At 43.1% G+C, this 22,664-nt stretch overlaps 1 protein-coding gene and 1 long non-coding RNA gene across 7 annotated transcripts in view; one reads left to right on the top strand and one right to left on the bottom strand.

The window, feature by feature from the left end:
- Window positions 1-22,664, bottom strand: part of LOC146772931 (SLAM family member 9-like) — a 369,703-nt gene that overhangs the window by 23,070 nt on the left and 323,969 nt on the right. For 4 of the 5 annotated variants that reach the window (XM_085638234.1, XM_085638229.1, XM_085638231.1 and 1 more), the window contains one exon: window positions 12,993-13,082. The exons of the other annotated variant lie outside the window; for it this stretch is intronic. In XM_085638234.1, coding sequence (XP_085494360.1) covers window positions 12,993-13,082 — 90 coding nt within the window. The remainder of the gene's footprint in view (window positions 1-12,992; window positions 13,083-22,664) is intronic. 5 annotated transcript variants of the gene reach the window in all.
- Window positions 1-22,664, top strand: part of LOC146772932 (uncharacterized) — a 141,650-nt gene that overhangs the window by 43,927 nt on the left and 75,059 nt on the right. For both annotated transcript variants that reach the window (XR_014972143.1, XR_014972144.1), the window contains exons 3-4: window positions 19,813-19,936; window positions 21,763-21,883. This is a non-coding gene — a long non-coding RNA (uncharacterized LOC146772932). The remainder of the gene's footprint in view (window positions 1-19,812; window positions 19,937-21,762; window positions 21,884-22,664) is intronic.

Here is a 22,664-nt window from a genome sequence, read left to right as displayed (position 1 = left end):
TTTCTGACCGACATTGTAATGAGGCCCTTAGTTGATGAACATTTCGGGAGTGATTCACAAAAGTATTTATGAGTACTAGGAAGCTGCACTGTGGATGTACTCTTTTATGTACTCTGACATGCTTTTGTAAATTGGCTTTGAAATATTTAATTCCCTATTAGTAGAGTATAAGGAGGACACAGACCTCTCTCTTTTTACTAATTGTATATGAATATTCCTATATTATTCCACTGGAGATGTTTGGGAGTCAATTTAAAAAAGGATGTCAAAGTATGTAAAAAAAAGAGCACTACTTAATGCACTCTAAAATGGCTATGTGAATAGGTTCCTTCTTATTTACATAATGTTTTTTCATAGGTGCTCACCTGAAGGTGACTATTCTTTGGTTCGATAATGTCATCAAACAACTTCATAGAGTGAAACCCTCGTGCAGTAATAATAACCAAATAAGTTATTTTTTTAAACTATCTTTATATAACTTTAATCATTAATGATTACTGCCTTCAAGGGCAAAACACATCTTTCATATTCTACTCTTATGCTACAACAAACACAAATATTCCTTCTTTAATAGTGCCAGGGATCATTTTGTTCCTACTGGACTGGTACCGTCCTGCGGGACCCATCCATCTGATGAGCTGGATGGAAAAGGAAGAACATTTTTGTGGCAGCCATTACTGGACATGAGCGCTCAGTTTCTATGTCCTGAACGTGTTTAAAAGATAACATTGAAGAAGACACCCAACCTGACACACTAGCACTCTTTGGAGGGACCCAGAGGGTATACCTGAGGAGCCCAAAAGTGGAAAAACTTTTTTTGTTGTTGACAGTCCCATGATACTCTCGTGGGACCCAGCCCACACACTGTGAAGTACTGCAAGACTTCAGTGGAAGCTGTGGTACAATGCAACTGAGCAAGCATCAATAAGTAAAGCATTTGCGGCCTCACTGTACCGCGGATGATGCTTAAAATGAGGTGCTAATGTAATACAAATACATTTCTTTAAAAAAAAAAAAAAGAAACGTGAGGTGGTGGTCTGTGGGGGAGGGATGGCCGCCTGTGGGGGGTTTTCTGCTCATAGGGGGTTGTCACAGACAGTCAATGCATCCAATACTATGCATGCATTGCCTAAAGCTCATTTTTAATGAAACAAAGTCTTCTCAGGATGCAATGTAGCCAATGAAAGTGAAACTACTGGAATATAACATTGTGTGGATGGGTTTGGGCCATTAATAATGACGTTTGAGCATTCTTTTAATTAAATGATCTACTATGGGTCCTGAACAACTGATTCAAGAAGTACCATGCCATCACTTGACTCTTAGTGGTATCCTGGGTCAAGCAATCCAAGGCTTCTTGGGAGGAGGTAGGTGCAAGGTGTCCTCTGGTACAAAACTCCAAAAACATCCAGCAACCCCAATAAATGAATGTCCTTCCAGATGGTTGCCTCGCCCCACCCTGTGTTGTCCCGGACTGTGCCAGTAGACAAGCCCGAGGCGAACAAGATGATTTCAGAGCGCTACTGCATCTGGGCCGACCTCTCTTCAAGGGGCAAGCCAACGCCGTGACAATGGCCCCTCAAGACTCTGCGCTAGGCTGCCCTGCCCTGGGAGATTCCCCTACGCACCTGCACACGACCCCAGTGAGAAAGAGACAGTGCCCAATACATTGCCTTCCCTGTCTGATACAGACAACAGCCATCCCAGGCATCTTTACACCAATGTCTGGGAATATAAGAGGCCTCATTTTGCCAATGGAATTGGTGTAGGGGGAACTGCACACTGAAGACTCAGGAGTGCCAGATGAGACCTGATATGGAGGCATTACAATGTGCCTTGAAAAAAGCCCTGTTTACATCATATCCCTCACCCTCGGTGGTCAAGAGAATAGATTGTGGGACAGTAAAGGCCCTTGGGGTGAACTGCGAGACTGATCTTAGTCGCTACATAGTGTAGTTAATCATCATACCAGACCCTTGTTTTACTGATCGCACAGTGGGGTAACCAAGGCGACCTTGCTCACGACAAGTTGCCCAGAGCCTGTGAGTGCCCACGTTCAAGTGAGGGCAAACGGGCTGATGTGTTGACCTCTGAGGAACCTGGAAGAGTAATACCAATACCTCCCACTGGCGAGGAGCCCCTAAGTGGAGCATGATTCTGGTGAGGAGCTTAGAGACACAGAGTAGACTGACAAAAGGCACCGAGACATCAAATCTGCCCACCCAGTGCACACATAGGTGCATCGCCATGAGGTACCTGAGGGCAGAGAGATGTGGCTGACTGCCATTCAGCTCATTTAAGAGACCCGCTCACTCTCGACTGACCCCCTTGTAGATATTGCACATACCAACGATACACCTGATGGAGATGGGTCAGACAATCCAGTACCCTGGCAGGAATGCCTCCTTCAATGTTCCCAGCCAAACTGAAGATTCTATTGGATGGTAAAATCCACTCCTTTAAGGAACCTCAGGCAGCCTGGATTGGCTAGTTGCTTATGGGACAGGTTCAACCCCGGCAGGCTTTCCGCAGGAGATGGGAGAAAACAGACGCTGGCCCATGAAAAACCCTGAAGACCAGAAGTCTGTTTAAGCCTTACTATGACTTTGTTATTGAATTCATAAGTTTGGATGGAGAGCAGTTACTGATCTGCCCTGGGAATGGCAAGTTTGCTTTTGGGGCTTCTGTTATTGTTTGTCTCGGGGGTGGTGGCATGGTCTGCTAGGCTGTGAAAGGTTGATTTGGGGTTGGCTTGGAAATCTCTGGTCAACATTAATGGCAATCCCAATTAAATGGCTAACAGGAACTTCGGTCTTACTTGTATGTCTGGGGGATGGGATCTGCAGCTAAGAAACACATTATTCATAGATATCTTAGACGTAGGGGAGTACACATTGCCATGTTACAGGAGACCCATCTCACGGAGTAGAGATAGAACGCCTACACTTTTGGTGGCATGGCCAGTTATATGCCAGCTCTTAATCTGCCTATGCGAGATGGCACTGGTATGGGTGGGAGCTGGGACCCCTTTTGAAAATATACAATCATTAGTTGATAAGGAGGGGTGGTATGTCCTGGTAAATGGCAGATTACTGGGAAAAGAGGTGACACTGAGGAGTATCTACACACCTAACCAAGACCAGTTGCCATTCCTCCATTCACTGTTAGCCACTTTGGTGCAATTAGTAGGTGGGGACTTTAATTGTATCACAGATGTACTCCTGGATCACTCCACAACCCCCTACCTGGAACATCGGTTCATAGATTAGCGGCAAGCTTTAAACAGTGGTTACAACACTGGGAACTGACAGACATTTAGCACACTCAACACGGTAGAGAGCAAAACTACTCTTACATTTCCCATTTTTATGCCCTCCAACGAGACTGGACAAATTCTTGTGCTTGGAGAGGTTGAGCCAAACCCTCTCCTCCTACAGTCCCCTACTTTTAAGGTTTCAACAGATAGATTATAGGCCGGTGATTCCCTCCTGGTAACTCCAAGTGGTGGCACTAGAGGATGCGTGCTAGAGGGAATTACTTCTCATCGCCAGTACAGAGTATTTCACGAAAAATCAAGGCTTAGAGTTGTCTGCCCTTATAGAATGGGAGGTCTTCAAAGCTGTAGATTGTGGCCACTGCATGGGCCAGTCAGTAGGTATTTGTAGAGAACTTAATGTAATGAAGATCTACACATGCTAGATGTCTCTCTTCATACACTGGAAAATTGCTTGGGCTGGACCCCGACACTCATTGACAGCTCTTTGAAGCAAAATAATGCTACAATACTGTCCTAGAACAATTGAGATGCCACGAGTATAAAAACTACATAGGCAGAGCCCACGACGAAGAGGTTAAATCTGGGAAGCTACTCGTGTGGCTCATTCTCCCTGAACTACAAGGCACAGCCATTACACACCTAACACCTGCTACTAGGGGCACATATCTTTTCCCAGGGAGCCATCAATGATGAGTTTTGCAAATACTACGAGGTTGTCTATTGCTACCCTGAGGCACTGTCGTAGAGCTTGCAAGATATGTTCCTGGACCCTCAGCCACTCCCAACACTACCACTTGGGGCACGGAAGACCATTTGGGGAAGGGTAACAGTCCAAGAAATACGAAACACCGTTAGGGAAATTGCCACTGGCAAGACTCCTGGCCCTGATGGACTCCCAGGGGAGTTTTACTCTGCTTTCGCAGGTGCACTATCCCCAAAACAGGAGACACTCGATGCTTAATCCATGAAGGCAGGCTGTCCACCCAACTCCATGAGGAGTGCAACTGTGACACCCCCCTCCCCAAAACCAAAGTCCCGGCGCATCCACCTGTGAATTTCACCCACAGTACCTGCTCAAAATGAACTTCAAGATCCCAAGAAAAATGTTGCCATGTAGACCTCTTCCCCATAGTTCTGGTCCATAGAGGCCAAAACTGTTTCATACCGAAACGTAGTACCTCCCTAAACTTCAGAAGGTTGTACCATGTTCTTACCACACAGAAGTACAGTCATGGCTGTTGGCGATGCTCATGTCTTTTGACCTTGAGAAGGCCTTTGATTTAATACGGTGGGATTTCCTATTGAAGGTCATGCGTAAGATGGAAATAGAGGAGGACTGAATTAAATGGGTTACCCTACTTTATTCTGGACCAACGGTCTGAATTGAGACAGGCTCCATGATCTGCACCGTATATGATGTATTCAAGGCTGCTCAATCTCCCCTACCCTTTGCCCTGACTATTGAGCCCATGGCAGAACTGTTTTGATGGGAAGGTAGAGGTAATGGTATAACTGTAGACAACGATGAGCATATTAGCTTGCTTTATGCGGATGATCTTCATTTTTACTTCTCGGACGGCCCTATTGGGGAACACGGTGTGATCTGCTGCTTCGAGGAATTTGGGACACTATCACGCCTATGAGTCAATTGCACTTAATAGGGGCATGGGAGGTGAACTCTGCACTTAGTTTGCAGAGTTTGCTGATTTTTCGGCACTCTGCGGAGCATGCGAAGTTGAAAAAACTCCGCTCCACAAAGCGGAGCAGAGTTTTATCCTCACTCCCGCTCACCAACGTTAAGATGCGAGTGAGGAAAATCCAATCCTCGACCACGTCCCAGCGAGATTTCTCAATGCAGGCGGCCGCGGATGGTCGCAACCGCTCGTGTTGAGAAACCATCAGTTTGCATTTAGGAAGCTGCATCTCAAGTAGAAAATCTACTTGAGCGCCAAAAAGAAACAGTGCCCTCTGGCAAGATGCCATTCATGCTGATTTTCCAGTATGGGACAAACACCTGTCCAAGAAAATCAGCGTGAACGGCATGACCTGCTCTCTGACACTTGCGGAACTTCACGTAAAGCAGCCGAGTTTTTTGATCACTTTGCGGAGTTCCACTTAGCGGACCTCGGTGAACTCTGCCCAGGCCTAACCAAAACATGTATGTTCCCCTGTACTCAGGGAGCTCCCCAACCACCAGATCTCCCTCAGGAACTTATATGGTCACCGAAAACCTTTAAATACATGGGTATTCAGTTGTACCATAGCCTGGCCGATCTACATGAGGGAAACCTGAAGGGGTCACTTTTTGGAGATCCCTGCGATTATCACTTATGGCCCGAGTATCAATATCCAAAATGGTCATGCTCTCCCGCTTGTTATATTTTTTTTACTAACCTCCCGGTTAAGATACCCTTTGTGTGGTTCAAACAAATAGATGTTCTGCAAACTAATTTGGGATGGAAGCCACCATAGAGGTCCTGATATTTCTGCCAGATGATGGAGGCCTAGGGGCACCGGACCTCTAGCTGTATTATTTGGCGGTGCAAATGCAATAGGTAACTCGATGGCTGGATGAATCCCATAGAAGTTAATTGGACTTTATGGACCTAGCTCTCTACCAGGGACTTATTTTAGCCTGGCTGCTTCGTCCCGAGGTAGTCATTCCACAGCCGAGCACTATGCTATGAGTGGCCCTACGTTGCTGGTGCTGAAGCCGGAGAGCTCCGTTGTACGCCTCTCCCTTGCTGCTGGTGGAACTGCCTCACGGCAGCCCTACTGGCTGTTTCACTGCTGGCCAAATTTCAGTTTGGACAGAGGCTGGTCTGATGACAGTGGGTGACTGCTTCACGATGGGAGCTCTCATACCACTGTAGGAGCTATCAGAACAAAGTACATTGCTCCGAGGTCAGTTTCTGAACCATGAGGCTTCAGTGCAGACTTTTGCAGATTTATGGAATGGAGGATGAGACTAACCTTTGCCCCATACAGTGCTCCAACTCTTACTTTCCAAGGGCTCGGCATGACACCTGGTGACGTGGTTCTACCATTCTTTGAATGATATGGGGCAGAGAACATTGGTGGCCCTTAGGGCTAAGGTGGGAATGCAATTCTGGGCCACAAAAATCACAGATGGGTAATGGAAAAGGATGTTAACTTACCCTAAAACGGTAATACGCAATGCAAGACTAAAGTATATACAATTTAACTTTCTGCACATGAGATACCTCAGCCCTGATGAATAGAAGATATGGTGGAGGACTTCAGGAATGTGCTCGGTGTCGGCTACCTGATGTGAACTTTTGTAATATGACATCGGGGTGCACCCTACTACAGGTTTTCTGGACCGCGGTTCTTCACTGACTCCATGCCGCACTAAGAAGCACTCTTACCTTTGCGGTGGAAAATTGCCTCCTGGGAGGGTTCACCAGAACTAAGGCGTGTAGGGTAGGCACTAGATTTTTAGATTTGGCACTTGCATTGGCCACACGTAGAATAGTAATGGTGTGGAAGTCGGGAACAGTACCAGTGCACAAAACATGTATGAGAGATGTTACGACATAGACTAGGGCCGAGGAAAGACCCCTTCATCAAGAAGCCACGAGAGGAGTTCGAAGGAGACTTATTGATGAATTATGGATGGAGGTCTAAGAGAACTAGGAGCACCTCTGAAGGGATACAGTCTCAGAACAGGGGGATTCAGACGACGGTGAGAAGAGGGACCAGAGAGATGACTCAAGTGAAGAGAGCGATGGGGAGTTACCCGAAGGGGAATAGGAGACTTGATGGCCAGGATGTTTCACATTGCTCCTCATGCCATAAATAGCCTGCACAACCTGGAACACAGTATACGTCCCATTGTCTTTCCCCACTTCCGGACTTCTAAACCTATATCCTAGATGCCACAAAACACACATACAAGGATAACTCCTGCCAGGCTACTCTATGCATGACACACCCCTTTAAAGGCTAGGATCCACGCCTCTGAGACACTTTAGAAATGCCTTATTTTCCTTTGTTTTTATTATTTTTGTCTTTCTTTTGTTTTTGTCTACTTGTTTCACACCAAAAGGTGTTAACTTCTTTTGACTTCTCACGGTTTGCCCTCCTCCCTTGGTCTTGCTCCAGAGTCATTTAGGACCCAAGGCACAGGCCAACTTCTGGGAAAGCCCTTAGACCAGGTTCAGACAAATTTGATTGACACATAGGTGGGAAACCGCAGGTGGGTGACAACACTGGAATGCCTGTAATAAAAGTCCCAAACACTTGGGAATATATACTAAATGCATATGAGCTTGTATTATAACATCTATCACCATGTAACTGCTATGTACCCGTGAACCTTTAAAAATTTCTAGCATATGAAATGACTTGGTCTGAAAGAAAGAAAATTCAGTTTGTATGATTAACCAAATGCAATAAAAATATGTTTACAAAAGAAATGGAATTCTCTTCACCTGCATTTACAAACCTGAACAAATGCAATTATGGATGTAAACAAATGTCTCCCAGTAAAACAGAAAGATTTCATGTAGAGGGAAAAATATCACAAAGTGATCCCAGTGGGAGGTAGACTCCTCAGACAAGCAAATGTTCCTGTGAATAGTTAAAACTTCCTAATTCCAAATGTGCCTACAGTTTCCAATATGGAGCACAAAAAAAATGATTAGCCTTATTAACGTCAAAATTGAGACCTGATGGGTTGGCACTATAAACCTTCACATGTGCACTTTAAAGATTTTAACATCGTCCCTATTCCCAGATGGGACTCTGAGGCCCTCATTACAAGTGCATGGCGAAACTCCGGTCTCTGTGCAAGTTCGTTTGCACAGTGATTAGACCTGCAAGTTGTGTGATAATTATAACACCCTCACAGATTTCTCCTGAAAGATTCCGGCTGGTCAAACCTGCCCAGATTTATTTGGGGAAAATAACAGTGGAAAAGTAAAAAGAAGCAGAATTTGGTGTGTTAAATACAGATTCTGCATGTTATGCCTCATCTACAAGTGAAAACTCAGAAGACGAGTGATTTAACACACATGGTAAATGCCTCTCTCTCCAAGGGGACATTGTATTTTCCAAATGTGGCAAATAACTTACTCTATCCCGGATAACTAATAATGAGGGACTTAAGGTTGTTCTATCAAATTTTCTGAGGTGATCTTTGAGGCAAATAGAAACAGCCTCAACCCTCGAGCTCATCTGGAGAAGCTGTCCAGAAGAAGGGGTTTAAGTGATCCATCTTGAAGAAATACTCATATCTGGATTAAAACTGGCTCCTAGAAAAACTCCATGGGCTTAGTTAGACAGAGCCTTCATTTTCTGAAAAGGAGCAGTGTATGTTTAGTCGGACAACGCCATAGTGTCACTATAAATAGGACTTTATTGTGTGTACAATGACAACCCTCCTTGTTTTTGCCACTATTTCTTCTGACCCATATTTAGAAGGAAAGGTCATCCTAATCTGATATATACCTATTATGAGGGACTGTTTTTCATTCAACAAAGTTAACACTTTGTGTAGTCTGCTTTCCTTTCCCCTTTACCAGTTGTTCCTTTCCTAACAAGGGGACAGATGTACAAAGCATTGTAACAGTTGCATACACTTTTATTTGGTGTTTGCAAGTGTGAAAATGCTTTCTTAAACATACTGATCCAATTTTAAGAGTCTTTAAATTTTACCAGCTTCTAAAATGGGATTCTGACACCATATCGAATCAGTATTAGGAAGGGGTGTGTTGTATGTGACTCTCCCAAAAATTGATTCAGTAAGTTATGCATCTTGTTTTGTGACTGAAATTTGATCGTAAAACATAGCAAAATTACTGACTCCAAAGTGGGGGGTGGTGAGCCATTCACATTAGGAATGAGAATGCCTTGTAACAACTTCCCCTTTGGGAAATTAAAAGAAAAATGTTTCTTGGGGAGGAGGCAGTGGTCCAGGGGACCACTGAAAACCGGCATTTTTTTTCAGAAGTAAACTTTTTTTAATACAGCAAGGTTTCCTCTAAGATAATGGGCTGCATATATAAAAAGTTTACTTTATTTAAATGCAATCGTGGACATTGTGGTCAGCTGATCCCAGCATGCCACTATGCCTGTGATGGCATTCAGTGGGAGTAAAAAACAATTTGCCACCTACCTCATTGATGCAGTTCGGATTGTCACCCACTCTGAGTGGGAATATTTCAAACTGACCTATTCGTACATAGGGTGGTTTGCAATATTCAACATTGGTCGAAAATATACTGGTTGCAATTTGCAACTGGTATTTTTCAAACAGTGTTTTCTACATCTGACCCTTAGTCCTGTCCTTCTCAGGTGTTGTCTCATGCCACATAAGGCAGGGCATTTAAGGGAATTTCATTGCCTCAGGTAGGGAGACAAACAGTCATTTTAATTTGGGGAAGAGACGCTGGTAATGTTTATGAGAGAATAAAGAAATATAGTAATTTCTTATCAACTGAGAATTTACAGCACTATCATTGATCTTTTATCAGGTTGCCATGTAATTTTATTCCATTTAAAGAAATGGGGTGACCCTGTGTCCCTCAGAACCTGGTATGTGTAATATATAAATAAGTGGTTCTTTCGGGAAGGTGTCAATTGCTTTGTACTGGTGAAATCACTTTATTCACAACATTCAAATTTTCGTATATATTGAAGGTTCAACGTCCCTGCTGGAGAACCAAAACTATATTGTTTTATTGAATCACAGTAATTCATGTACAATATAAAATATGTTTAGACTAAAATATAACTGTCTTTGTGGTGTGTTAAAACAATATAGTTTTGGTTCTCCAGCAGGGACGTTGAACCTTCAATATATACGAAAATTTGAATGTTGTGAATAAAGTGATTTCACCAGTACAAAACAACCACTTCTTTATATAATATGTAATTTTATTCCAGTGTGTAATGTTTCTGCCTCCTGGCCAAGTTGTGAATAAAAAAACAGGGAAAAATGACTTCAAGGAACTGGCTTTTGAGGACATATATCGCAGCTTAACATTTTCATCACAGATTTCATGAATTAAACATTTAAAATTATGAATCTGGAATGCCAGCTCTTAAAACCCATTCCAGAGCAGTTAAATCACTGATGACATTGTACCATGGTCAACACGGTCAACTTTCCTATCTCCGTTTTTTGACTTACGTTTGTTTTATGCAATATCACTCAACTCATGTATTACTGTTTCAAATGTTATTTTTAAATAGGAATGTAATGCACCTAAATGTCTATAAAACCTCGAAGAGTACAAAGATAAATCATATACCTATACACACATTCAAACAAACAAAGCTCAATTAAGTAAAACTGTGCTGGCAGTGTGAATTGAATGTTTTAATTTTTCACACTTTCTGAGCAATAAACTTAATTTTAAAACACTTAAAAAATGTAGATTACTACTGTTTAAAAGCTCTACAACTCTACTCTCTCATATCTGTCAAACACCAGCAAACACAGAAGCCTTATCTCGACATTTTGAACCTTTGTTTTGAAAAAACTGCTACGTTATTTGCTGCAGAGGAGCACTTTAATAGTCAGACATGTATGGTCATCAACTTTCTTATATACATCCTTATTCGTTTAAAAAATATGCATATGCGTGTAAAAACAAAAATCACAGTAACTTGTTTCAAACTTTTTCCAACTAGGTATGTTGACGGGATGCTACAGTAGAATCGGTCTCAAGCTCAGCATTACAATTATCTAAGTGAGCTTCTGATGAAGCATGAATATATTAAGGAAGATAACGACAAAATTACCTACATCATCACCCAAAGATTAGTCAAAGGTTTAGTGAGTCTTAATCTAATCTCTAATAGGTGTAGCTCACTCTTTTTGAAGAATGTCCTTGCTGCAGGTCATGTGGTTCCATTACTTGAATATCCTTGACATCACTATCATGACCGAAGCCTTTAGATCTTCCCATATCTATATGAAGCTACCTTTATGTCTTCATGGATCATTTTCTATTACCTTTGTCCACTATGTGGAAATGGGGCTGCACAATTTCACATCAGCTTTGCTATTGATTGAATAATGAATGAAAGAAACAGATTCACTACATTCTTTCATGTGTGGGAGATGTCATGTAGTTGAGGGTCACTGGCTTGCTCTATTCAACAATAAAATAACATCAGATACAAAGATGAGATCAAATTATTCCCCTCTTCCACAACTATCTCAAAATATATCTGTAGTTAGTAGGTCTGGAAATAAACTTTCTTCCTGATATGACTTTTCCATTCCTTTGCATCTAATCATTTTATGTTTTATATGATACCAACTCACCAAGGTCTCATCGCATTGGCGTATAATAAGGCTAGTTATTTTCTGAATCGCAGTAGTTGGTACTGTGAAGGTCCTTTGGACTGTTCATGTTTTTTCAAATCCTTAGCACTATGAACTCCTTATATAGAGTTTCTCCTAATTCCAGTATATCGCCCTACTATATTTCAATAAAAATTGGACATCATTTGATTGAAAGTCCTTGGACATCACTGGATTGGAAGGCCTATGACATGAACAGTTCAATTTTCAGGAGATAACATTGTATATTCAAAATTTAGCAACTTCTTTGGCAAGGTGCTAAAAATTTACAGCGTAGATAACATAATGCATGTGAAACACAGAGCATGATGAAGTAACAACAAACTGAATTTGATACTTAAATAAATAACTTACAGTGTGTGAACGTAATTGACATTCTAAACTAAAAGTGCTGATTAAAATGAACAATTCTGTACCATGTAACCATGCTGATATGGAATTCCATACAAAAAGGAAAATAGCTTGATTAATACGATTTGGACTGCGGGCCATCAGTGGAGTAGCAACAGTGCATTTGACGCTTTTCAATCAAGGAACCCTGGTTCTGTGCCTACAGTTTGGCAGTGAAGAGTAGCCATAATTGGGTGTAGAGGGCCTATTGGCACCTATGTTACAGGATCCATTAAACGTTTTATACACAGGATGTCTTTCCGATCTGACTAATCTCTTGGAAAGTATCAATTTTGTGATTTCTTTACACAAATACACAGGGAGAATAGCAATCTTGGAGTAAGACCCCCTCCCTTTTTGCTTTACATTTTGCTGCAGAAATGCCACTGACCAGTAAAGCATGAGAATATTGAATATGGGTGATGCTTTGATAGGATCCTCCACTCAGTTTCTTCTGATATTTTCTGCAAGTGTTTTTTTGTGAGAAAGATCACTAAGATAGTTTCAGCGAGAAAAACGGCCATGCTTTTAGATGATTTTGGGGGGGGATTTTCCACCTTTTTTTAGCCACAGACTTTTATATATGCAGAATGTTTGTGGCCGGTTACACAAACTACAAGGGCAGTGGGGAAATGAATACTACTGCAAATCAGCCCAGGCTGGTATAAAAAAACAACAGGACATATGGGGGCTAAATAGCACACCTCCATGCTGTTTATGTAACCCTGAGCCTGGATAGGTCTGCCATTTTTAATTCACTGTGTTTTATTTAAGGAGGGACAGTGAAGAGCCAAATACTTTAAGTTCTAACTTTGGAAAACTATAGCTGCCCTGATCTCACTGGCAGGATAATGCGCATAAACATAAGTAGATTGGGACAGTGCCCGTTCTGCCTCTCACTGAATGTTGGTTCTCTCTACCTGCCCGGCCCGATACAGAATGCCTGTCCTCAATCACTGTTTGTCAATAAACCTCCATCTCACTGACTTCATCAGTTGTGCATTTCGGAGGTGGCTGGATTTTCTGATAAACTGTTAAGTCTTCTTCTTGCAGGTTCATGAGGTGGTCATACCTAACCTAAAACAAAAGAAAATAAAAAAAATTAAATTCTCCCACCTTTCAAAATTCTTTTGAATTAAAACAAGTATTGGCATTAAGGGATATATGGTAATTAGCAATTTGGGGCTAGCAATTGAATAGTAAAGTCCAATCAGTATTTCAGAATTCTAACAAAATAATCAAATGGCCTTCATTGAAATTCATTATATATAAAGGTGACACAAACACAAATACTCATACTCTCTATCCCTCACTCTGAGCAACCAATGCCAATGCATGAGGTAACTTCACAGAACTGAAAAAACAACAGTGTACCAGATGTTGTTCTTTTGTCCTTAAGGTACAATGCAATGTACATGGTGACACAGTGTGTGCGGGGCAGTTAACAGGTAAATCAAACAAGCCATCAGAAGGTCTCTACAATAGACCATTCTCCTTCCTTGCAGCTGCTCTGATTAAGACACAGGGCCTGATTATGATGTCGGTCAGAAAGCTTTTGACCAACAGTAGGATTCTCCTAGACCATGTCGGAACCCATCCGCCCGACTCAGTCGGAAACATTGCCGACCGATTACAATGCTCGCAGTCCAAAGGGCAACTGTTCGATCATTCTGAAATGGTTCCGACCGGCATTCGGAGAATCCAAGTCGGTTGGAGCTGATTCATATAGCTTAACGGACAGCGCTTCCGACCTACCGATTGCGATGTCAGATTCTGACAGCCTTTTCGACTTGGTAAGTCCGACAAGAAAAGGCTGTCGGAAACAGACCTTGGGTACCGCTAGCAACTCCCCATTCATCCTGAGTCCTCCGGTTTGGGTTCGAGGGTGTACCCACGGAACCCTCCTGTAACACCATGCAAAGTGTGGCAGGCCCCATAGCAGCCTGTGTTGTCGGTCGGAACACAGGCTCCCATTGAAGTCAATGGGAGTCCTTCCTAACGGTGTTCAGAAGCATTATAATCGGTTGGGAGAGAACTGCCGACTGCGAGTCGGTCGGAACTGAATCTGACAAGGAGTCGCGTGGTTTAGTTTCCGACCAACATTGTAATGAGGCCCTTAGTTGATAAGCATTTCGGGAGTTATTCACAAAAGTATTTATGAGTATTAGGAAGTTGCACTGTGAATGTATTCTTTTATGTACTCTGACATGCTTTTGTAAATTGGCTTTTAAATATTTGCATCCCTATTAGTAGAGTTCAAGGAGGGCACTGGCCTCTCTCTTTGTACTAATTGTATATGAATATTCCTATATTATTCCTCTGGAGATATTTGGGAGTCAATTTAAAAAAGGATATCAAAGTATGTAAAAAAGGAGCACTACTTAATGCACTTCAAAATGGCTATGTGCATAGGTTCCTTCTTATGTACATGATGTTTTTTCATAGGTGCTTACCTGAAGATGACTATTCTTTGTTCGATAATGTCATCAAACAACTTCATAGAGTGAAACCCCTTGTTCTGTGCAGTAATAAGAACCAAATACGTTTTTTTTTTAAAACTATTTTTATATAGCTTTAATCATTAATGATTACTGCCTTCAACGCAAAACACATCCTTCAATCTCTACTCTTATACTACAACAAACACAAATATTCCTTCTTTAATAGTGCCAGGGGTCATTTTGGTCCTACTGGACTGGTACCATCCCGCGGGACCCACCCATCTGACGTGCTGGATGGAACAGGAAGAACAGTTTTGCGGCAGCCATTACTGGACATGAGCGCTCAGTTTCCATGGCCTGACGTGTTTAAAAGATAACATTGAAGGGGACAGCCAAACTGACACATTGGCACTCTTTGGAGGGACCCTGAGGGTATGCCTGAGGAGCCAAAAAGGGGAAAACTTTTTTTGTAGTTGACGGTCCCATGATACTCTCGTAGGACCCAGCCCACACACCGTGAAGTACTGCAAGACTTCAGTGGAAGTGTGGTACAATGCAACTGAGGAAGCATCAATAAGTAGTATTTATAAACTAACACAAAGTAAAATATGGCACACACAAACAATTTAAACTGTCTTCATAAGGCTGTCACACTAGCACAGTCCTGGAAATAATTATTACTCATTTTTGTCACAAAACATTTATGTTTATGCCAGCTAGAGTATGAGACTTAGAAGTTCCACAATTACTTTTTAGAAGTCAAAGTGCCACAGTTCTGTAGCACTCTTGGTCAGAGCAAGTTACCCCAGGTCTCTGCAGCCCAGCGATCAGTCTTACCCGCTTCTACTGGTGTTGCATCATGGAAGACCCCAGGAGTTTTAAGCAGTCCTGCATCACGGCAGACTTAAACTGATGTTGGAGAAAAGCTATAGTCTCATTGCTGCGAGCAAGGCACCTGGGCTTTTGCTGCGGTGCACCAGGGTAATGTTCGCTACTCTTCTTAGCAGCCCCCTCTGGCATACGGGGTCGCTGACTTGGGTGGCACTAAGACAGATGAACTGATTGGTGTGCCAGCGCTCTTACTTCTCGGCGGCCCCCTCTACCATATGAGGTCACCAATTTGGGTGGACTGCCAGATCGGTGAGGCAGCACTTTTATTCACTGTGGCCCCCTTTGGAAACAGGGTTGCTGACTTCATGATTGGTGCTGCACAACTCATCTTTACTGCTGTCCCCTATGCCATATCGGGTTGCTGACTTAGGCAGCACACAGGTGGATGGCCCATCAGTGTGGCAACACTATTCTTCTCTGTGACCCGCTCTGGCATACAGGACCATCAACTTGAGCTGCCATGGCCTGATGACCCAATCAGTGTGGCAGTTCCTCATGACCATAAATCTCTCACTCCGATTCAGAGGCCGATGGTTGTGCTCCAGACTCCAGGGTAAATGGTGTTGATTTTTCTGGGTGATGTCCTTTTACCCAGCAGGGAGACTAGCATACCATGGTCCCAAGTATGGTCAAAAAAAGCAGAAGCCTTGCTGAGCTTCTCTATGTCCATGTACAGCCTCAATTGACTGCTTGAAAGTAGACCATTTGGGAAACTCAAGCTTCCCTTTTTATAATCCATTTCCAGACACAAATGTGATTTTGTGACGTTCTCTTTGAAATCTGTGTGGTGGGTGTTGATTCCTTTGAAGTGCCTATTCATATGTTTTGTCCATCATCCAGGAAGCAGGCTGTCAAAGCAGGAGCAACTTCAATCTTGATAGTCCAACAACACAAGCTCTGGGAGTGTCTCGAGAATTGCACCTAAATGCCAGAAGTAGGGAGTAGCCAAAAAATTCAAATACCCCCCACTTTGAACCAAAGCTCTTATGGAACTAAGCAAACACAGCAAATCATCATAACCCTCCTCAGAAGAGCTCCCTTGTCTCTTTCATCTATTCGCTCATCCTTTTATATTTCCATTCACCTGCTAATATCTACTGTTTCACCTTTACATTGTGTCATCCATTCATTCTTTCATCCATCATTCAGTCTTTCACCATTCAGTCTTTCACCATTCAATCTGTCTCTCCATCCATCTCCAAACCTATTGTATCCATACATCCTTTCCCCTATCCATCTCTTCATCCACCATTTAATTCATCCATCCATCTTTTCAGCCATTCATCCATCCTTGTGCTCATCCATACTTCCACCCTTTCACTCCATCTATCCATACATCCGTTCACTCATCCATTCTACCTTTCACTCATCCAGCCATCCACCTTTTCACTCAGCCATCCGTCCTTTCACTAATCCATCCAGCCGTCCACCCATCCATTCACTCATCCATTCATTTACCCTTTCACTTATCCATCCATCCTTTCACCCACTCATCCATCCACACTTTCATTCTTCTGTCCATCCATCCACCCTCATTTTCACTCATCCATCTATTCTTTCACTCATCCTTCCATCCGCCCTTTCATCCATCCATCCTTCTATCAATCCACCCATTCTTTCACTCATCCATCCCTTCTTTTATCCATCCTTCCATCCAACCCTTCACTCAACCCGTACATTCATTCATTCCTCCATCCTTTCTCTCATCCATCCATCCTTTCTCTCATCCATATATCGTTTTTCTCATTCCTCCATCCACCCTTTCACTCCATCGATCTGTCCATCCTCCCTTTCACTCATTTCATCCATCCTTTCACTCACTCACTCACTCACACATCCAGCCATCCTTTCTCTCATCATCCATCCACCCTTTCACTCATCCATCCATCCTTTCATCCTTCTCTTTCACTAATCCGTTCATTCTTTCTCTCATCCATGCACCCTTTAATCCATCCATCCTCCCTTTCATTCATCCATCCATTCTTTCACTCATCCATCCTTGCATCCATCCATCCATCCATCCTTTCATTCATTTATCCATCTACCCATCCATCCTTCCACTCACCCATCCAGCCACCTTTTCACTCACATCCATCCTATCACTCACTCACCTTTGTCTGCCAAGTTGCAGATAGAAGAGACCCTTCAAGAATCTCACCCACCACTGTAGCTAGTAAAGTTAAGGATTTATGACGCCCAAGCATCCATCCTTTTATACATCCGTCCATCATTTCGCTCATTCATCTATCCACCTTTTCACTCTGTCCATCCAACCACCCTGTTGCTCCACCCATCCATCCATCTACCCATCCTTTCACTCAGCCATCCATACTTTCACTCACTTATGCATTTATACTTTCATCACACATTCACCCTTTCACTCACCCATCCATCCTTTTATCTATCCTCCAATTCATTCATCCCCCTTTCATTCATCCACTCTTTCGCTTATCCATCTACCCTCTTTCACTTATTCATCCATTCCTTCTCACCCATTCTTACATCTAAATTTTCATTCATTCATACATCCATCATGCATCCTTTCACTCACCCATCCATCCACCCTTTCACTCACACACTCATGCATCCATACTTTCACACATTCACTTACCCACCACACACTCATGCATCCATACTTTCACACATTCACTTACCCACCCTTTTGCATTAGTTATGAGCCTTTGTCTGCAGAGTTGCAGACAGAAGAGACCCATCTAAAAATCCACCTGCACTTTAGCTGCTAAAGTGGTGGGTTCATGATGCCCTAGTGTCACCTTCTCTGACATATGCCTAACAAAAGGTAACAAAGTCCTGCCCTACTATTTTATGATTCCCTGCCTCTGAAGTGTTTTAATTATCAGCCCCATCCTCTTCCTGAGATGTGCTCAGGACCCACGGACCCACGGACCAGTAACCTTTCCAGAATTAAGGTTCTCCCTTCCTCCAGTGTGTGCCTTACCCAGCTCTCAGGAAAGTGTAAATTCACAAATCTGTCTGGGAGGGCTCCTTTACCTCTACATGTTTTTCCAAGGCCCTGGGTTTCCAATATGTAACCCACAGCCCTCCATGTACTGCACCACTCAGAGGCACTCATATGTCACAGCATGTACATGCAAACATGGAAACACGCAAGCACTGAAGATGCGCTTCCTGCTAACATGATGTAAGCCTGGGGGAAGTCAAGAACACAGCAGCAAATCTTTATATGTATGGGCTGGTGTGCTCCACTTCAGTGACACTGGTAAGAAAGCCTGTTAATCCTACTGCTTATCATACAAAAACACGGTATGCTGCCACCAACTTGCTCATGTTACTTAACTCTTGGTAAAGGCAGGAGCCATTTAACACTATTACTGTATTACCTTGAGCGCCCCTGCTGGTCTAACAAGACTTTAATCCGCGGGACATGCCTTGATCATGGGACCCCAGCACCGTGGTGGAAGGGTGTCTGCATTGCATGCAGGATTGTTTTTGTGTTGGAAGGGGCACCTTCCTGCACAAAAACAATCCCGAGATGCGTTTTCCTCTTTCCATGTGTACTGCAGGATGCAGCACACATAGAAAGTGGAACAAACAAGAAGAAATAAAATATTTATTTTCGTTATGTCTGATCTGTGGAGGTGCAAGGTGTTGGCGCTGCCCTAGATTTCCATGATTAAGTAAATCTGGGGCAGCGTCAAAATCCAAGGGTGCTGCTTGGGAAAACCCACTGCAATGCCCAGGGAACGCCTCCCTGGCGCAGAAGAAGGCAACACAGTGACTTGCGCTGCTTTGTCTTACTCCATATTTCTGAGGCCTTGCAAAGTCACACAAAGTGGCCTTGGGTGGCTTCATAGATTTGATAGGCCTGCGACACCGGATTGTCAAAAAAGTGACGCTCCGGCGGCTCAAGCCTCATAATTAAGCCCCGAAGGCTGGTCTGTAAAATTCTATATTAGGAGCAAAAATACTGGCTACAAATTGCAACCAGTATGATAGTACATCTGCCCTTAAATTGTGTCAACCAGCAGCATGTTGGAAAACAAGAGGACCCTGGCAGTTGAACCTTTCATAGCGGAAGCTGTCACAATGACAAAGAAGGGATCCCTGTGAGGCAGGGGAATTATGTTACTAAAATATTCAGCAAAATTAAAATCCAGTTTACCATCCTGGTTCTTCCGCAATGAGGTATGCATGTTTACTCAGATTTGCATATCGCCTTGAGGATATTCAAACAGCAGCAATAATAAGCAGGATACAAACGAGTTAGTCGAGACTCCTGAGCCTCGGCTGCAGGAGTTTGCATGATTGCTTCTCCTGTGACCCACTTTATTTGCATGTGAGTTGAAGACATTTTGCATGCATTTTTTTTGCTTTAGCTGGTATATACTTTTGTTTTTGTACTTTTGTTTTGTAGCGTGTGTTTTTCTTGTGTATTTTTGGCAAAGATAGGAAAATCTTTGTTAAGGTTCTCAGAAATGTGTTTGTATTTTTAGCAAGGACAAGGACAAACCCGTCTGTGCCCGTCCGTGTCTGACCGGGGCCAGGGACCAGCGACCCTGCCCGTCTCCCACCATGCATTGACTGTACTCCCTTGAGGAGCTGAGACAACTCAATAAGGTACTGAGCAAAAATTACCAGCACTTTTTAGCCCCGCATATGCTCCCATGCCTCTGCAAAGAATGTAGTACTGTAAACCTCACTTCGTAAACAAGGAACCATTAAAAAGTGCACACCATGCCCAAAGTGTCCACATGTATCTACTTAATTGCAGACCAATGCTCAAACATTGCTCAGAGCGATTTATCTTCCTCAAAGATAAGAAACCTGAGGCCCTGTTTCTTACCTAAACTTGGCTCAGAGAGGAGTTAACATCAGATATGTTGATGTCCCCCCCAAGGTTATTCCATTGCCAGATGTCATAGAAAGGATAGAAGGCCAGTGGCATAGCCATTATCTTTAAAGAAGAACTGATGGGAATTTTTGAACCCATTGAGATAAAAGATAGTGAGAGCCTTCAATTCTCACTCGAGCTCTCCCCACCTTCACTTTTTCAGGTATCCTTACGTATCTTCCCCCTGGCTCTGCCACACAATTTGTCCAATCACTACCTGAAATAGCTGCTAATTGCAGTCCCCAGAAAGCACATTTTGCATTGTTAGGAGATATTAACCTACACTTTGAGGAAAACAGTGATGCAAAGGCCACAATGCTAGCACAGGATCTGACGACACTACAGTTAAAACAAATTGTTAATGCACCTACACATTGTTGTGGTCACCTCCTTGAGTCTGTCTTCACAAACATCACAACTATAGCCACAGAAGAGGCAACCTCATTCTGTGGTCTGGCCATTGCATAGTCCTCTTCAGCTAGACATCCCTAGCACTGTACATAAACAGCCCTTCCTCCAAGACCCAGACGGTCATGGTCCAAACTAGATGTGAGCAAATGTACAAGCATACTGAACGACTGTCCCCGCCATTCAGGGTGACACCACTGAAATATATAGAACGTTTGAGAGCTGGCTAAATGACTCATTGAACCCCTTAGTACCATGTAAACTTCAAAAGACCAAGCGGACTAACAGCTAGGCCCTGTGGTATGCAACAAGCTGATGGAACAAAAACAAGAGGCCAAAAAGATGGAAAGAAACTGGAGTAAAACTTATGACAACCTTAGTAATGAAACCTGCTGGAAAGCCACAAAAAAGAATCAACATGCGGTTAGACCGTTGTAACATGTTCGCAAATGCTTTTATTAATAAAGTAAAAAATATCCTAAACTCCCTGCCATTAATGCTGAACCCCAGTCCCACCTAGCAGGTAGAAAAAATGACCACCGTCAAATTAAACTCTCTTCCTGTCTTTGTTAATATTGAAGTCGATGTACGCAATGATACATATATTTATAAAAACAAAATCAAATCACTGTTATCAAAATTTCCTGATAGGACCTCTCCATCAACCCAAAACTAGAAATACATGGTCAGGCAGGCTCACAGGTGGGGAGGCATGTGACCAGAAGGACAAATCCGTGAACAGGAGATTGACCCCAATAAAATGCACATGGTTCGAAGGGCCGTGTTCTCAAAACACTATATAATTAGATGGCATATGAAGCTAGGAACAATCCGCCAATTAGGACACAGCACTCGCAGCGATCAGGTACTTCCCATGCCAGGCATCTGGACACATTACTCACTGGCCCTCATTGTGTCCACTCAAGGTCGAGACCCGCCTGCATTTGTCATTAGTTAAGAGTAATATATGGCTCCATGACCAGGCCTACATTCCTCGCACTTAACAGGATCTATGAATTTATTATGATGCTTCAAGAAATGTATAAAAAGACGCTCAATACGATTGTACTTTGCGTCAGTCCTCAGACCCATTTATGTATGTTGTACTCCCGGCCAAACGCTTCTTGTCTTGTATTTTTTCAAGGGACATTCATATTCAAGCAACATTTTGTTGAGCCAGATTGTAGAGATTGGTGCTCCAAACCCGACTGCAGCCAAAGGAAAGGACCTCACTCTGACGGATTCACATCAGTGCAGCAAGGAAGGTGAGAAGATGCTACAATTAATTGAAAGCTTTGCTGAACCCACTGTGCAGAGGTCCTTCTTGAACCTGCCATCAATTGGGTACGTGACTACATCTGATCCTAAGTCCCAGCATTTGGCATATGGCAAACAAGGAAGAAGTGCAAAATGTTAATCTGAATGACATGGCACTGACCAAAATCTGACATATTCCCTATTTTATGTGTCTGAAATGAGTAGTCACAAGGCGGCCTCAGAGGCGATCCCATGGATGTCACCTTTTTTAGATAGCCAGCATGTGGAAAGGTGAAGGTTTTTAGTTGCTTGGATTGCTGGGCGTGATACAAATGGTACGCTTGTCCCCTGGGTGTGATACATGGGTGAAGCCTCACCGCTTGGACCGCTTGGAGTGATACCGGTGGTATGCATAGACCCTGGGTGTGATATATGGCCAGCACCTTGATCTTATATTTTAGTGTAAAAGGGTTTTTTCAGAACTGCCGGCTTCTGAACACTGTTGGTATCTGAAGAAGTGAGAGGGGTTACTCGCTTGAACCGCTGGGTGTGATACAGATGGTATGTATAACCCCTGGGTGTGATCTAGTGTCTACTTCGGACATTGGGGAAAACTTGGACCTTGGAGAAAAGATGTAGCTTATGCTTGGCCAAAGAGGGTCTGTGGTTGTCAAGTTGTTCCTCATTTCCAAAATAAATTGTATTATCTTTGTTCCAGAGCCAGTATTGACAGACTATCGGGCTCACTTAGTTCCATGTACCGCGTAAAGCCTCTCCTTGTCATCGGGT

The sequence above is a fragment of the Triturus cristatus genome, chromosome 12, assembly GCF_964204655.1.
Source record: "Triturus cristatus chromosome 12, aTriCri1.1, whole genome shotgun sequence".
Classification (NCBI taxonomy): Eukaryota; Metazoa; Chordata; class Amphibia; order Caudata; family Salamandridae; genus Triturus; species Triturus cristatus.
The sequence above is the reverse complement of the archived record's forward strand: the minus strand, read 5'-3'. Positions and strand labels throughout refer to the sequence as shown.